The 16,102-nt window shown below is 44.6% G+C and overlaps 1 protein-coding gene across 1 annotated transcript in view; it reads right to left on the minus strand.

Annotated features, from left to right (window-relative positions):
• Positions 1-16,102, minus strand: part of khdrbs2 (KH domain containing, RNA binding, signal transduction associated 2) — a 626,587-nt gene that overhangs the window by 8,135 nt on the left and 602,350 nt on the right. Inside the window, exon 8 of the mRNA XM_078541836.1 lies at positions 10,641-10,699. Coding sequence (XP_078397962.1) covers positions 10,641-10,699 — 59 coding nt within the window. The remainder of the gene's footprint in view (positions 1-10,640; positions 10,700-16,102) is intronic.

Genomic DNA, 16,102 nt, shown 5'->3' on the forward strand with positions numbered 1-16,102 from the left:
CCCCAGCTCACCGAGCTGAAGGTTCTGCCCTATGTCATAAGTTAGGCAATTTAGTCCATTGAATATGTTTTATTTAATGGTATCAACCATGGCCCAGTGGGTAGCACTCTTGTCCCTGAGTTACAAAGTCTATGGCCTAATCCCACTCCAGAGTCTTGAACAAATAATCTAGGGGAGCGCTGCACTGCCGGAGGTGCCGTCTTTCAGCTGAGCTGTTAAACTGAAGCTCCATTCGCTCTCCCAGGTGGACATAACAGATTCCATGGCAATATTCGAAGAAGAACGGGGGAGTTCTCCTGGATATCATGCTCAATATTTAACAGTCAATCATCACCACATAAAACAAATTATCAGGTCATTGGGGAGAATTTTCACATTGGCATGTGGGGCAGGCCCTGCACACCGACGTGTAAAATGACGCGTAGTGACATTGGGTGTGTGTCCCGACGTCACCGCGCGCCATTCCAATCTTTCGTTCGGCAGGCGCGCGCCAGAGGCAGCTATGTACTCGCCGAACTGTGAAAGGCCTGTTAAGGCCATTAATAAACCAATTTAGGTAATTGACAGGGCTGCCCATCCAACCTTAAGGTTGGCGGCAGATGAAGAGCCCACGCGGCTTTCACGTTTTTCAGGAAACCTCATCCACGGGCGGAATGAGGCGTCCTGAAGGTTTTATTAGATAAATAAAACTTTTTTTGAAAATTCATAAACATGTCCCAGCTCAAGTGACACTGTCACATGAGGGGACATGTCTGAGTAATTTTAATCTTTCTTTTTTTCAAACTTTAAATCTGAACGTAATCTCCCTGAGGCAGCTCTGTACCTCAGTGAGATTTCTGCGCTCCTTCGTGCGCATGTGTGAAAGAGCGCAGGCCCCAACTCTCCCCCCTCCCCCTACCCGCACAGGTAGTGCTGAGCGCTACCGGGCACGTGTCACGCTGGATGGGCCTTAATTGGCCCGCCCACATAAAATGGCGGCGCGCAGATGATCGTGGGCAGCGGTCGGCCCCGCGCCTGCTCCCGACCGGCCCACCCAACAGGTAGAAGATTCTGCCCATTAGCTCATTGCTGTTTGTGGGAGCTTCCTGTCCGTGAATTGGCTGCCACATCATACGTTCTTCGAACTTACTTTATTGGTTATAACGCTCTTCAGCACATCCTAAGGTGGTACAAGGCACTATATCAATAGCTACACACAAACCTGGCTGGGGAAAAGGGGTTTGGAGTGTCTATTGTGAGAATAAGGCTATAAACGCAGAGGGCTGTTCTTCCATTTCAACATGCAGGACTCAGCACAGAGGACATGTCATTTATCCCCTACAGTTGCCTCCAAACAGACTTTTTCCTGGGGAAAAAATACAAGTCTGCAGCAATTGAAGGCTGAATACCCCTCTCAGGAAGAAAACATTGTCCCTTCAATGCCAAAACACCCTGAAAACACAGCTATTGAAAAGAAATCAAATAGCACTATCTTATCCTAATCACAGTCTATAAGTCTGTATTCTGTGTCATGTTTAAGCAGTACAATACTTCTATTAAAAAATAAAAGTGCAACTTCACAATATGGTGTCTACATGACTGACAGTTTCCATTCAGTTGCACCTGCTTTGCTAGTCTCAAATATTAATCAATGTAATGCTGCTTTTCACACTGCCGTGGTACTCAGTCAAGCATCTTTGCACAAAATGAATGTGTCACATTTTGCAATGTACACAGTCCTACCCTTGAATATCCTTGATTAAGGTTCTTGGTAATATGTTTCTCAAGACACCTTTGTGTGTTAAATCCATACATTTCACTCGCCCTATAATTAATTTTACACCTTTTATTTCGCAGGGCTGACTATTAAAATATAGCAGCTCTTTTTTTTCCAAACACAAATGAACCTGACTTTTTTTTACCCTAGGGTGTGGGTGTTGCTGGCATTTGTTCCCCATTCCTAGCTGGCCTTGAACTGAGTGGCTTGCTAGGCCATTTCAGAGGGCAGTTTAGAGTCAACCACATTGCTGTGGATCTGGAGTCACATGGAGGCCAGACCAGGTAAGGATGACAGATTTAACAAACCAGATGGGTTGTTACAACAATTGATGATAATTTCATGGTCACTATTACTGGGACTTTAATTGAATTTAAATTCTGCCAGCTGCTATGGTGGGATTTGAAACCATGTCCCCACAGCATTAGACTAGGCCTCTGGATTATTAGTCTAATGACATTACTACAATGCCACTGTCTCCCCTGACTCCATAGATCCAATATGCCACAGTCTTCAAATGCAGAATGTGTATATCACAAAAAAGTCAACTTTTTCAATACAGTTAAACACTTAGATCAAGGAGTATCAAGGTGAAACCGTGTCTTGTTGCCACATTCCTTATAACAAAGGAGGTTGAGAGGAGATTTGATGGAGGAGTTCAAAACCATGAAGGATCTGAACAAAGTAGACAGAGAGAAACTGTTCCCATTGGTGGAAGGGTTAGGAACCAGAGCACACAAGTGTAAGGTGATTGGCAAAAGAACCAAAGACGGGCATGAAGGAAATCTTTATTATGCAACGAGTGTTTAGGATCTGGATTCCGCTGCCTGAGAGTGCAGCAGTGGCGTGTTCAATCATGCCTTCCAAAAGGGAATTGGATAGGCCCCTGAAGAGGAAAATGTTGCCGGGCTATGGGGGGAAAGGGTAGTGGAGTGGGGACTAGTTGAACTGCTCTTGCAGAGTCAGCACAGATATGCCAGGCCAACCAGCCCACTTCTGTGCTTGTAATCATTCTATGATTCACTGATAAAACACAAATTGACACAGAAAAACACTAACCAGATTGCTTACAGTTCCATAGGTGAACAAGTTGGGATTGTGACTAATTACTCTGCCAATTTTTGATTGAATATGAACTGCCAGATGCTTTAAACCTTTGAATCTGCCACGAATTTCAATCACCATCATCGCTGTTAACATCAAGAAGAACAACAATAGGAGAAAGGGCCTTGGGCTTATCCGACCCACACAATCTCTCTCTGTTATTCCAGGAGCAGAACTTTCTGCCTGTCACGCCGCCATTTTACATGGGTGAGTCAAATAAGGCCCGCCCAGCATGACGCATGGCTGGTAGCGCTCACGCTACCTGTGCAGGTGGGGGGAGGAGGGAGAGTCGGGCCTGCGCTCTTTCGCTCATGTGCGTGAAAGAGCACAGAAATCTCCCTGAGGCACAGAGCTGCCTCAGGGAGATTAAGTTCACATTGAAAGTTTTAAATAAAGAAAGATTAAAATTATTTAGACATGTCCTTCATGTGACAGTGTCACATGAGCTGGGACATGTTTATGAATTGTGAAAAAAAAAAATTTATTTAATAAAACCTTCATCTCGCCCATGGATGAGGTTCCCTGAAAAATGCAAAGGCCACTTGGGGTCTTCACCTGCCAGCCAACCTTAAGGTTGGACAGGCAGCCCTGTTAATTATCTAAATTAGTTTCCTAATGGCCTTAATAGGCCTTTGACAGTTCGGCGGGCATGCAGCTGACTCCAGCGCACGCCCACCAAATGAAAGATCTAAATGACACGCGGTGACGATGGGACACATGCCCGACATCACAGCGTGTCATTTTACGCCTCGGCATGCAGGGCCCGCCCTCGCACGCTGACGTGAACATTCTGGCCCAGGAGTTTTTTTTAGGGAAAGAGTGATGCATGGATTTGCATCAGTGGAAGTGTAATTGTGAGTGGCATGAAGACAAGTCTCCATACTAGCCAACTATAAGTTAAAGCAGTAACACTGTTCCATGTAGTGTACACAGTAAACTCAGACAACAACAACAATTTGCATTTATATGATGCCTCCCATGCGGCAAAACGTCCCAAGGTGCTTCATAGGTGCGTTATCAATCAAAATTTGAATCCAAAACATGGCCAAAGAGGGAGGTTTTAAGGAGGAGAGAGAGGTAGAGAGGTGGAGAGGTTTAAGGAGCGAACTCAAGAGCCTCAGGCCTCGGCAGCTAAAGGCACGGTCACCAATGGTGGAGAGATTCAAACTGGAGATACGCAAGTGGCCAGAATTAGAGAAGCGCAGACATCTTGGAGGGCTGGCTGGACGAGATTACAGAGATAGGGAGGGCTGGCTGGATGAGATTACAGAGATAGGGAGGGCCGGCTGGGTGATATTACAGAGATAGGGAGGGCCGGCTGGATGAGATTACAGAGATAGGGAGGGCTGGCTGGATGAGATTACAGAGATAGGGAGGGCTGGCTGGATGAGATTACAGAGATAGGGAGGGCCGGCTGGGTGAGATTACAGAGATAGGGAGGGCCAGCTGGACGAGATTACAGAGATAGAGAGGGCTGGCTGGACGAGATTACAGAGATAGGGAGGGCTGGCTGGGTGAGATTACAGAGATAGGGAGGGCCGGCTGGGTGAGATTACAGAGATAGGGAGGGCTGGCTGGATGAGATTACAGAGATAGGGAGGGCTGGCTGGACGAGATTACAGAGATAGGGAGGGCTGGCTGGATAAGATTACAGAGATAGGGAGGGCTCGCTGGATGAGATTACAGAGATAGGGAGGCCGGCTGGGTGATATTACAGAGATAGGGAGGGCTGGCTGGATGAGATTACAGAGATAGGGAGGGCCGGCTGGATGAGATTACAGAGATAGGGAGGGTTGGCTGGACGAGATTACAGAGATAGGGAGTGCTGGAGCCATGGAGGAATTTGAAAACAGGGATGAGAATTTTAAAATCGAGGCACTGTTACATTGGGAGCCAATGCCTGTCTGCAAGCAGTGGGATGATGGGTGAATGGGTCTTGGAATCTTCTCAGTAATAGCAGCCATGGCCAGAATTTTCCCATCAGCAATTTGGGGGCGGGGCGTCATCCCCGACGTCATTCCGGTCCCTTTAAATTTTCAGGAAGGCGGGCGGACAGCGAAATCAGCTGTCCGCCCGCCGACCTGTCAATGGCCAATTGAGGCCATTGACAGGGTACTTAAAGTAATTAAAGGCCCTGCCCGTCCAACCTTAAGGCTGGTGGGCAGGCCAGGAGCACCAGCGGGCTTCTGATAAAACATGAAACCTCATCCACTGGCGGGATGAGATTTCATGTTCCTTTTTAAAAACTTTAATAAATGTCATTTGATATTTATTAAATGTCCCATCTCGTGTGACATTGTCACATGAGGGGGACATGTTAATAATATTTTTATTTTTCTATTTTTTAAGTTTTTCAGACTGTCAGTAATCTCCCTGAGACATCACTTTGACAGATGGGGAATCCCTCCCTCCCCCGCACAGGAAGCGCACAGCGCTTCCTGTCAGGTAGGCCGCTGGGCGGGCCTTAATTGGCCCGCCCATTCAAAATGGCGGCAGGCCCGCACGCCCACCAAGGACAAAATACTGCCCCATGGCTCAAATGTTAAAAATTCCAGTGCTTAATTGGCCAAACTAAAATACACATGGAAGGATACAATAGGTTATTGTGTGATTGAGTGCTCCAGGTGAGGAACAGCTATCACAGGGAACACTGGTCAGGAAACCGAGGATCCATGTGCCAAATCCTTCATCAACTTAATTGAATGGATGGATAATTGAGGGTTGTGGGCTGGTAGTCCTCAAAAGATCAAGTAATAAAATCCCACAAATTTGATCTGTCATTCAGCAGAATCGAGTCTCAGAGTTAAAAGAAAATACTCAAATGCTGGAAATGCTGAAGTAAGAATAAAGAGGGTAATTTTGTATTATTTTAGGTATTGCATAGAATTATACAGAAATTATAGCACAAAAACAGTCCATTGATCCTACTGGCCTATGCTGGTGTTGATCCTTCACTTTGGCCTTCTCCCACTCCTCTTCATGTAACCCTATCAAACTCTATCTCCCTCATAAAGGAGGAATGACTTAAGAACACGCGAAGAGGAGGAGGCCTTTCAGCCCCTTGAGCCTGTTCTGATATTCAGTAAGAACATGGCTCAACGTTCACCCAACTCCATGAATCTGCCTTTGCTCCATCTCCCTTAACACCTTTTGTTAACAACATTCTCTCAATCTCAGTTTTAAATTTAACAATTGATGTAGCATCAATTATCATTTGTGGAAGAGAGTTCCAAATTTCTACCACCCTTTGTGCGTCAAAGGGTTTCCTAATTTCATCTCTGGCTCTAATTTTTAGACAATGTCCCCTAGTCCTAGACTCCTCAACCAGCGGAAAGTGTCTCTCAACCCTACCTATTTCCCTTCATATTGAGAAAACTTCGATCAAATCACCCTTTGAACTTCTAAATTTCAGGGAATACAACCCTTATTCATACAATCTCGTCTCATAACTTAACCCTTGGAGTCCAGGTATTATTCTGGTAAATCTACACCGTACTACCTCCAAATTCAATATATCCTTCCTAAGACGGAATTGGGCGGAATTTTCATTTTTGAAACACAGGGCAGTGGCGGGTGGGTTCTGGGGCACGTATCCTGCTTTAGCCATGACGCTCTCCAGGCCTTTATAAGAGGAGTGCGGGTGCATAGGGATATGCTGTATCCCAGGGACGGTTCCAGAAAGCAAACCGGCCTCACCTCTCCGGCAGGATGTCAGCTTGGCTGCCCAGCGCACCCGAAACACCATCCAGTGTAGGAAGAGGATGAATGATCTCATCCACTCCACCAGGATAAGTCATCCTTCAGTTCCCTGCAATATAAATCTCTCATCATGGCATCACATAATCAAAGGACTACTCTCTCCGAGGATCTCGCACAACTATTAGCAGGGGACACACTGACTGTCACATCGAAACTTTCACATCACCACCATCCCATCTACCATGCTGCATACACTCCATCCTCAGCCCCTTCCAGGGAGGGCTCAGTACACTCAGGGAGCATGCATCTTCCCCAACCTCTTCTCATCACATGCCTTTCCTTTGGCTTCATCTGGGGCAAGCTTGCCCACAACAGAAAGGAAAGATCGTAGACCAGGGGGAGGGATGGCCACCATCGTAACCAACATCAGGAACCCTTTTGCTGATATTGGTGAATTTTGGTAGGGTTGATAGCATCGTTAGGGGAATTGGAATGAAGCAATTGCTCAGGCAAAGCTGAGTTCACAATCACTCAGAAACTTAGGATAGGCTACAGCTTATCTCGTGTTAAAGTGCAGAAGCTAATTCACTTCCCTCTGACTTGATATCATCAAGTTACACACAGTCTATAGCATAGACACAGGCCATTCGGCCCAATTGGTCCACATTGGATTTTATGCTCCACATGAGGCTCCTCCCACCCCTCTTCATCTCACTCTAATCAGCATATCCTTTTATTCCTTTCCCCTTTGTGTGTTTATCTGGCTTCACCTTAAATGCATCGATACTATTAGCTTCTTTGTCACTTCACAAAGTCGTTATGTGTTATTCAAACTGACATAATCAGCAATAAAATGAGAAATAGAAACAAAGGGGAAAAGACTGTGCTCCATTCACTGTGCTGTTTAAAGGGATCCTGATCAGCATTGGGTCAATCTGTAAGGCACTCACTTTATCTTTCAGTTACCTGAATGCTTCAAGCCTTAAAGGCTTCCATTAGCTCATCCCCTTGCTGTGGTTGTGCGTACTTGTCAGATTCCCCAGCCTTTGGAATTGGTGCTCCATTTAACCTCTGATGTTTCCATCCCTCCCCTTTAAAGTGCTGCAGCCGGTGGGGGGCGGTTATGGGTGCCTGGCCCTCCAGATCTTCCCCATGCGGCGAGTGACCGCAGGAAGATTAATGACAACGAGCTCTATTTGCCACTTCTTTGTATGTGCGACCTGACCTTCCGAATTGATTGGGCCACTCATCAATCCTGGCAGCTAGGCAGAGCGTTCACTCTGCTCACTGTCCAGCAGAGTGCGCTTTCCTCACCATGGCCGACCCCTATTGAAGGTCCCCAGGTTCAATCCCTGTACTGGGAAGCTGAATTAGTTGATCCCATCTTCTACTGGCAATGGGAATATTCAGTGAGAGTTACATAGAATTACACAGAATGTATAGGACAGAAACAGGCCATTCAGTCTAACTGATCTATGTCAGTGTTTATGGTCCTCACATGCTTCCTCCTTCACCTATCAGCATATCCTTCTATTCCTTTCTCCCTCATGTGTTTACCCAGCTCCCCCTTAAATGCACCTATGGTATTCTCCTCAATCACTCCCTATGGTAGCGAATTCCACATTCTCACCATTCTCTGGGTAATGAAGTTTCTCCAGAATTCTTTATTACCTCCTGCATCACTTCAAGAAGCTCCCTACACCCCAGGTGCCAAATCTCCTGGGCAAGGCAAGATTAATTCCCCCGATTCCTCTTGATGTAACACATGAAGCATCATAACTGAAGGAACTTTCAAGATAAGATCATCACCAGCAAAACCAATAGGGAATTCAGGAGATACTGGTGATGTTCTTATATTGATCGCTCCTTCAGTTATGATGCTTCATGTGTCACATCAAGAATTCTGGAGAAACTTCATTAGCCAGCGAATGGTGAGAATGTGGAATTCGCTACCACAGGGAGTGGTTGAGGAAAACAGCATAGATAAATCGAAGGTGCAGCTGGCTAATCACAAGGGAGAAAGGAAAGAAGATTATGTTGATTCATATAATATAAAGAGGTGGGGGGGAGGCTCCTGTAGAGCAGAGTCTTAGAGTCATTTATGGCACTGGAGACCATTCACCCCATCGAGTCCATGCTAGCTCTGTAGAGCAATCCAGTCAGATCCATTCCCCGCTCAATCTCCGTACTCCTGCAAATATATTTTCTTCAATTGCTCATCCAATTTCCTTTTGAAATCATTCATCGCCTCTGCTTGCATCACCCCCAGCTTCTCCAACCTAACCTTGTGACTAAAATCCCCCATCCCTGGAACCATTCTGGTAAATCTTCTTTGCACCCTCTCAAAGACCCTCACATCCTTCCTAAACTGTGTTGGCCAGAAATGGAAGCAGTACTCTAGCTGTGGCCTATGGAGCTTTTGACAAGCTCTGCATATCTTGCCTGCCCTTGTACTCAAGAGACCATATGCTTTGCTAATTGCTCTCTCAATATGTCCCGCTATCTTCAAAGGTGAACCCCCAGGCCCCTCTGTTCCTGCACACTTTTTACAATTGTGCCATTTAGTCTATATTGCCTTTCTCTATCCCTTCTGCCAAAATCGCCACCTCATATTTCTCTGTATTAAATTCCATCTGCCACTTGCCTGCCCATTCTGCCAGCCTAACCATGCCCTGTTGCCTGCAATTGGTATCATCCTCACTCTTTCACTCGCAGCCACACCTCCAAGTTTAGTATCTACAGTAATTTTGAAGTTTTAACTCTGTGTTCCAATATCAAAATCATTTTACATATATCAAAATAGCAGTAGCTGTAGCACTGACACTTGGGGAACACCAGTGATAACCATCTTCCATTCTGAAAAACAACCGTTTACCATGAATCGCTGTTTTATGACTTTAAGCCAATTTTTCATCTGAGCTGACACTGACCCTCCTATTCCATGAGTCATAATTTTCTTAACCAGCCTTTTAGGTTGCACATTGTCAAATGCTTTCTTAAAACCATCAACAACATCCATTACATTCCCTTCATCAACTTTCTTTGTTACTTCATCAAAAAATGCAATTAGATAAGTCAAACACATCTGCCTTTTACAAACCTGTACTGGCTCCCCTTAAATAACTCAAAATTCTCCAAGCGCCTAGTGATTTTTTTTTCCTACTCCTGCTTATGTTTCTAAAACCTTAACCTACCAATGATGTTGAGCTGATCGGCCTGTAATTACAGCACTAGGAGTGTTCACCAGCATTAACACCAGCATAGAGCAGTTGGGCCAAATGGCCTGGCTCGATAGACCAGTTGGTCATTCTCTGGTGGACCTTTTTGCTCGTGGTTATTCAGAGGCTGAATGTTATTGGGTTGATGTGATTGACAGCTGTCTTACTCCTAGTTTAAAGTGATCAGGTTTCGATTAGGTTACTCATGTGAATTACATTTTTTTCAAGGAAAGAAAAGTAAATTCAAGTCAGCAGCAATTTCTCTTCACTGTTTGATTTCTGAAGGGAATTCTAGAACACAAGAATACCAGAAATAAGAGCAGGACTAGACCATACGGCCCGTCAAGCCTGCTCCCTCATTCAACATGATCATGGCTGATCTTGGCCTTCAACTCCATTTTCCTGCCTGTTCTCCATATTCCCTTGATTCCCTGAGAGACTGAAAATTTGACTATCCCAGCCTTAAATATAGTCAATGGTGGAGCATCCACAATCCACTGGGTAGAGAATTCCAAAGATTCACAACCCTTTGAGTGAAGTAATTTCTCCTCATCTCAGTGCTAAATGATTGGCCCCTTATCCTGAGACTATTTTAGATTCCCCAACCAGTGGAAACAATCTCTCAGTGTCCACCCTACCTAGCTTCTTTAGAATCTTGTAGGTTTCAATGAGATCGTCTCTCGTTCTTCTAAACTCCAGAGAATATAGACCCAATTTACTCAGCCTCTCATCACAGAACAACTCCCCTCATCCCAGGGACCAATTTAGTGAACCTTCACTGTAGCACCTCCAATGCAAGTATACCCTTTCTTAAACATGGAGACACTCAGTCTTCAACAAAAAGAAAATGGAACCAAGTTTACCGTAACTTTCATAGATTTCTTCACTTGTTCCATGTCCGTAATCATAATATTCAGGGCCACTGTAATATAAAAAAAACAGAATGATAGCTTTCACTGACAAAAACATGGTGTGAAAAATTCCAGCTTATTAGAAAGCCAAAACATCCCTCAATTTTTTAAACTTTCAACATTTAAAAAAATCAGTATATTTGTACAATACATTACCATCAAAACAAATCCCTTTTATAGTTAAGTAGTTCTTTAAGGTCAAACGCACTTTACATCATGATTTTAGACCATGCTCCCATAAGACCTAAAGCCCTGAATTTGTATGTCCTTGCTCCCAGTACTGAATCTTCTTCAACAGGAAAACACGTTGGGATTAGAGATCCGGCATGTAGTTACTTGCGACTTTGCCGGCTATTGAAACTGTTCATTGGAAAACTGGTGTAAGAAAACAGTTACTTCTTTGTTTTTGTCTTTTCCAGCTCAGTATGTCTCTCTTAGAAGGACAGTTTAAATTAAAACTGTCCCAGTTGGAGACCATCAGCTGATTACAACTAACTGCACAGTCACTAAACAAGCTACGACAGTCTTGGCTGGTAAGAGATACAACAGGATCAAAATTCTTGTCAGCCTGAGTCTGGTAAGGACACCGGCTGCAGGTCTGGAAAATTAGGGAAGGAGCATAAAAGTAAGGATGTTATGCTTCAGTTATACAGGGCATTGGTCAGACCGCACCTCGAATACTGAGTGCAGTTTTGGTCTCCTTATTTAAGGAAGTATGTAAATACATTGGAGGTGGTTCAAAGGAGGTTTACTAGATTGATACCTGGAATGAGTGGGTTGTCTTATGAGGGCAGGTTAGACAGGCTGGGAAGATGCCACCACCAAACACATCTTCCCTTCACCACCCCCTGGCGGCATTCCGCAGGGATCGTTCCCTCCGGGACACCCTGGTCCACTCCTCCATCACCCCCTACACCTCAACCCCCTCCCACTGCACCTTCCCGTGCAACCGCAGAAGGTGCAACACCTGCCCCTTTACTTCCCCCCTCCTCACCGTCCAAGGGCCCAAACACTCCTTTCAAGTGAAGCAGCATTTCACTTGCACTTCCCTCAATTTAGTCTACTGCATTCGCTGCTCCCAATGCATTGGAGAGACCAAACGAAGACTGGGTGACCGCTTTGTGGAACACCTTTGGTCTGTCTGCAAGCATGACCCAGATCTCCCTGTTGCTTGCCATTTCACCACCCTTTTCTCATGCCCACATGTCCGTCCTTGGCCTGCTGCAATGTTCCAGTAAAGCTCAACGCAAACTGGAGGAACAGTACCTCATCTTCTGACTAGGCATTTTACAGTCTTCCGGACTGAATATTGAGTTCAACAATTTCAGATCATGAACTCTCTCCTCCATCCCCACCCCCTTTCCGATCACCCTTTTTTCCAATAATTTATAATTTTTTAACAGATATATTTTTCTTTTCCCACCTATTTTTAAATTTATTTCGATCTATTGTTTTATCTCCACCTTTTAGCCCATTTCGATCCCTTCCCCGCACCCCACCCCCACTAGGGCTATCTGCCACTAGCTTGTCTGCTTGCTACCCTTAATGTCCCCATTAGCACATCCTTTAGATAATATCACCACCGTCAACACCCCTTTGTCCTTTTGTCTATGACATCTTTGGCAGTCTCTTCTTGGCCTCCACTTATCACTGGCCCCCTATCGAGCTCTACCTGTCCCACCCCCCTCTACCAGCTTATATTTAATCTCATTTCTATATTTTTTAGTTCTGATGAAGGGTCATACGGACTCGAAACGTCAACTGTATCCCTCTCCGCAGATGCTGTCAGACCTGCTGAGTTTTTCCAGGTATTTTTGTTTTTGTTTTAGACAGGCTGGGCTTCTTTCCACTGGAGATTAGAAGAGTGATGGGTGATTTGATTGATGTATACAAGATCCTGAACGGCCTTGACAAGGTGAACGTCGAAAGGATGTTTCCTCTTGTGGGTTAATCCAGAACTAAGGGGCATTGTTATAAAATTAGGGGTCGCTCTTTTAGGACAGAGATGAGGAGAAATTCTTTCGCTCAGAGGGTTGTGCAACTTTGGAACTCTCTGCCTCAGAAGGTGGTGGAGGTGGGGTCATTAAGAGGTAGATAGATTCTTGTTAGGCAAGGGAATCAAAGGTTATCGGGGTTGGATGGGAATGTGGAAATTGAAACACAAGAAGATCAGCCATGATCTTATTGAATGGCAGAGCAAACTGGAGGGGCTGAATGGTCTACTCCTGTTCTTATTTCTTATGTTCTTATGACTCAAGTTATGGGGAATGATTCTTGTTAAAACTGAATTCCAGTTAATTGGATGAGGTAAGATGGAAATGTGTGGAATCTCATATAGCCAGAGTGAGAGAAAGGTACAAAAAAAGAGGAGATAAAGAGATACATTAGAATCCAACAAAGTTTGGTCAACCATTCCCAAATGGCTTGTGACTTGTGAGGCAGTGAATTGTCTGGCAATTTATTTTTACCCTAAGCGTCTGAGGTATATGTTTAATTATTATTAGCAATAGCTACCAAGGTTTTTAAATATTATTATTAATAATAGAGATCATTGTGTGTAATTCTAAGCAATAATTGTTATTTTGTTTAATTTTTATTAGTAATGGTTATCATCGTGAGTAATTGTTGATAATAACATCTATGCTTAATTACAAGGAATAACTTATTAACCTGTGAGTGAGGACATCCGGTTCCTTATAATGGAATTACTGCAATTCGGTTGTGTTCGATTCTCTGACTTGCACTTTTGACATACAGGATTCCAGCTTGGGTGCATGGTCTCACAATCAAAACGCTGTAAATTCCATTCTATCTTAATAAATGAACCTGGATCATTTTCAAAACAGCTTTTCTTTTTGTTTCTTGGTCTTTCTATATCAATGTGATGTTCTCTTATTGGGATAGTGCAAGGGGAGTCTACTCTCAATCCTCTTGTCATTTGCCTCCTATACTGGGGACTGTAAAGTAAACAGAGTGGTCGATGATAATGCCTCCTTTACAATTTCAGCATCAGCTGTGGCTCAACTGGTAGAACTCGCAGTTCTGAGTCAGAAGGTTGTGGGCTCTCTCCAGAGATGAGTACCTAATCCATACTGCCACTTCAGCGAAATACTAAGAGTTACTGTCGGAGGTGCCATCTTTCAGATCAGACATTAAAACAATGCCATGGAAAAGATCCCATGGCAGTACATGGATGAAGAGCAGAGGTATTTTTCCCTATGATCTGTGTCATGTCAGTACAGGCAGAACAATATTGTGAAATTTTAAATAAAAAATTATATTTTAAAAGCTGCATTTTAGAAAAGACAAATGCAAGATGGCTTCCAAGGACGACCAGACGTCTCTTGTGGATAGAATCACCTTGTCTCCAGACAGAGTAAAGAGGACACTCCTTCTGATATTGACCCCATGTTTGTCAGGACAGGAGATAAACAAAACCCCATTGATGCCCTCATTGTAAACAAGCGGCTTTGCCTTTCCAGTCACAAAGGCCAGAATTTTTAGCTCGCTGGGTGGGCGCGCGCCCGGAGTCAGCAGTGCGCCCACCGGCAATTAAAGGGCCTATTAAGGCCATTAAAGTTATAATTGAAAGAAATTTTTTACTGCCTCTCCAACCTTAAGGTTGGCGGGCAGGCGAAAAGGCCAAGCGGCCTTTGCGTTTTTTAGGAAACCTCATCCATGGGCGGGATGAAGTTTCCAACAGCAAATAAAAATAAAATATAAATTTTAACATTTCATTAATAACATGTCCCTGCTCATGTGACAGAGTCACATGAGGGGACATATTTTATTAGATTTTTAAAATCTTTATTTTTAATGTTTTAAACTCTTCAGCTCTGTGAGTTGGCACTGCGCGCTCGCCCTCCTCCCCCAACACACGGACAGTGCTCAGTGCTGCCACTGAGCCTTAATTGGCCCGCCCAGTGTGAAATCGCGGTCTGGCCCCAATTGCGGGCGGCAGTCGGCCTCCCAGCCGCCCCCGCCTGCCCCCGCCGAGCTCACCCGACGAGGGAAAAATCCCCCCCCAAAAGGTTTTGGCTGACTAATGCCACAGGTGGGAGAAGAATCTAGCCTGCTGTTTGAATTACCACAATACTTCAGTTAGACCATAACTCAACCTGTCATGTGAGGTCATAGCAGATATAGCAGAGATTCAACCTGGCTTTTCAGCCCTCAAGGCGGACTTCCACCAGAGTCCTGAAAAAGTCATCTGACTGCTGCAGCCAACTCAGCAGCTCAAGCATATACCTGTAATACCTCGAAAGAGGAAAAATGACTCTCTCTCTCCTCTAACCTGTACTACCATCAAATTCACTTGAAGTTTCAGCTCTGGCAGATCTATTGCAGCCACTGAGAAATCCCTACTTTTCAAGACCTTCACTCCAACCAAAACATCAACTTGGCTAAGAAGTACTGGGGCTGCAACAAACTAGTGACTGAGTTCAATTTAATTTTTATTATTACTTTCATCTGCATTTAATGTTGGGTGTGTGTGTGAGAGACAGGGTGACTGAGACATCAAGCTTTTGTTTAACCACCAGGGCAAGTGTGTGTGAAATAAAGTAACTTCCTTCATTTTAAATACACAAAAGCTTGCTGATGAGTTATTGAAAATTGACTCAACCATTTTAAGAGTAAGAAATGCACACATCCACACACAAATATATTGGTCATGGGCAAATAAAAGGAAATGCCACAAATCTATCTGTGATACCCGACCAATATTCACCCCCTTAAACAACACTTAAAATAAATTATCCGCTCATTATCACATTGCTGCTTGTGGGGGCTTGCTGTACACAAAATGGTTGCCGTGTTTCCTCCATTACAACAGCGATTATATTTCTAAAGTAATTCATTGACTGTGAAGTGCTGTGTGACGTCCTGAGGGAAGAAATAAATGTCAGTGCCTTCTCTGGTCAAACAGACTGAGATAGGGAACTCCCTGGGAAACAATGCCCTTTAATATGGCTGCTTTGATTTGACTTGGGAAAATCCTTTGCGCAGTAAGCCACTACATAATCTTTGGAAATGCTCACCAGCACATTATTTACTATGTGAGCTTGTGATAGATAGAGCTGGGTTTTACATTCCTCTGTCAGCAGGTTTGAAGGCAGGGAGCATATAAAGTCCAATGGGTATGATTCCTGCTGCCTACCGACTTGACCTTGCTCCCTCCACAATAATATGTGGGACGGGGGAGCTGTCGGAGGGACTGCCTGCCCTGGGGCCAACTGAGGCCTTAAGTCGCCAATTAATGACCAATTACGGGCCTCATCCTGTTACCGCAGGTATTTTAGCGAGGGAAGCCCACGCCATGTGGGAAGCCCGGCAACAATAGCTAAGCAGGCTGGTGTCTTACAACTGGGAGGGACTCCTTTTGCAGCCCCCTCCGCCCAAGGTCATGCCTCCCC

This window comes from Cetorhinus maximus, chromosome 5, assembly GCF_964194155.1.
Source record: "Cetorhinus maximus chromosome 5, sCetMax3.hap1.1, whole genome shotgun sequence".
Taxonomy (NCBI): domain Eukaryota; kingdom Metazoa; phylum Chordata; class Chondrichthyes; order Lamniformes; family Cetorhinidae; genus Cetorhinus; species Cetorhinus maximus.